The sequence below is a fragment of the Triticum urartu genome, chromosome 3A (assembly GCF_056163025.1).
Source record: "Triticum urartu cultivar PI428250 chromosome 3A, HENAU_Tu73, whole genome shotgun sequence".
Lineage (NCBI taxonomy): Eukaryota > Viridiplantae > Streptophyta > Magnoliopsida > Poales > Poaceae > Triticum > Triticum urartu.
Window position 1 is genome coordinate 666,505,964 of NC_141875.1, and position 1,769 is coordinate 666,507,732.

Genomic DNA, 1,769 nt, shown 5'->3' on the forward strand with positions numbered 1-1,769 from the left:
ACAACGACGGGACGAAACACCGCTCGCTGCGGAGGCCAACGCCGGGACAGAAAAGCTGGACGAACTTGAAGTAGTCTACTGATCCGGTCAGCAGCCAAGTTCCTGATGCATAAGCACCAGAAGGACTCCGTTTACTCGATAGCCAATTAGCCACTCATGCGTGCGGCCCGTTTAGAAAGAAAAAAATCGGTAGCCACTCATGCGTGCGGCCCGTTTAGAAAGAAAAAAATCGGTAGCCACTCATGCGTGCGGCCCGTTTAGAAACCAATCGCGCTACTCGGAGTCAGCGGCAGCCGCACGGATCAGACGTCCGATCGCAGTCCTAGTGTTCATCGGAGAAGTTTATTTCTCGGCAACAAACGGTTTCCGATCCACAAGACAAGACGACTGCCATATCCTCTATAAAATCTTGGCGATCGAGGGTACGTCTCCTCGTCTCGTCCGATACTCCAATAAAATACATCCATCGATCGATAGATTCATAGATAGATCAGGCCTAGCTAGGAGAGTATGTCGCATCGGCCGCCGCCGCATGCTGAAGCCGCCGCAGGCAGGGGCAGGGGCATGGGCAAGGCGCGAGTGGTGGAGGTCTGGGCCCATAACCAGGAGGCAGAGCTGGCTCGCATGTCGGACATGTTCCGGGACTTCCCCATCGCCGTGGTGGCCACGTCCTACGACATCCCTCCCCGCCCCGTCCCAGCCTGCACCCGCGAACTCACGGCAGACGCCGACGGCGTCTACCACATTACTGGCCTCATGCCGTACCATCGCAACATGGACGCCAACTGCGAGCACATCTCCAACAGGGCGAGAGGCGTGCGGTTTCTGCAGATCGCCCTGGCGCTGGTCAACCGCGACGGAGACCTCGGCCGCGTCTGGCGGTTCCATCTGGACGTGCCGTCGGCCAAGGAGGACCGGTTTATGTTGAAGCTGGGCGTGGAGCCCTATGTAGGCCGCGTCGATCGCGCCCGCTTTGGCAACGCTCTCAGGGCCTGCCGCGCCGTGATGGTAACCGATGTCACATGGGTGACCTCGGACGGCGCCGAGGATATCGCCCACTTGGTGGATTGCTTATTGAACGGTGCCCGGATCTATCCAAAAGAAAACCAAGACCGTTACGGGCTCATCCGTCTGATCCGGATTCACTTTCAGGAACTTTACGACCTCAAATTTCTCGCGAAGTGGCGAACTCTGGCTGGGGAGGAGCCTCCGCTGTTTGCAGCCGCCAAATCGCCTGATGACCTCCTCCACGGCTTCCTCGCGCTAATGAGGGAGCCCAAGTTCAGAGAGCGGATGATGGAATACAATGGGATCTTGTGCGGGCTCGGAGACTGGTCCGGCGACGAACTCGATGACTTGAGGTTGAGCTACGAGGAGCAAGAGAGGCAATTCAAGGTCAGATTCGCTGAGATAAATGGCCTCGATGTGTCTGATCTCGAACATGTCCATATGCACTAATGGAATTGGATCAATGATGCAACATGTAACCATATGCATGACCACATATTAGTTTATCCTTGCCAAGGCGAAGATTATTTTTTAATTCTTGGGATTTCTTCTACGTTTTCCCCTTTCTGATGTATTTTTTTATGGAGTGAATTCTGGTTTTTACCCCCTATTTTGACATTTTTGACACTAATTACCTCATTTAGCCGGATTTCATCCATTTTACCCCATTTAGCAAAAGTTTTACCACAATTTATCTTAATCTAATTTTTGTGTGCGTTCTGACTGGCTGGCATGCCACGTCAACAATTTTTTTCTAACTA

At 53.4% G+C, this 1,769-nt stretch overlaps 1 protein-coding gene across 1 annotated transcript; it reads left to right on the forward strand.

Moving 5' to 3' along the window:
- Nucleotides 1–510: 510 nt before the first annotated feature.
- On the forward strand, nucleotides 511–1,458 carry LOC147981252 (putative CCR4-associated factor 1 homolog 7). Its single transcript, XM_087515914.1, has one exon. The coding sequence runs from the start codon at nucleotides 511–513 to the stop codon at nucleotides 1,456–1,458; it is 948 nt and encodes a 315-aa protein (XP_087372040.1).
- Nucleotides 1,459–1,769: the final 311 nt, after the last annotated feature.

Excerpts from the sequence above, each read along its gene's own strand:
- LOC147981252 (XM_087515914.1), top strand. The coding sequence starts at position 511 with ATGTCGCATCGGCCGCCGCCGCATGCTGAAGCCGCCGCAGGCAGGGGC.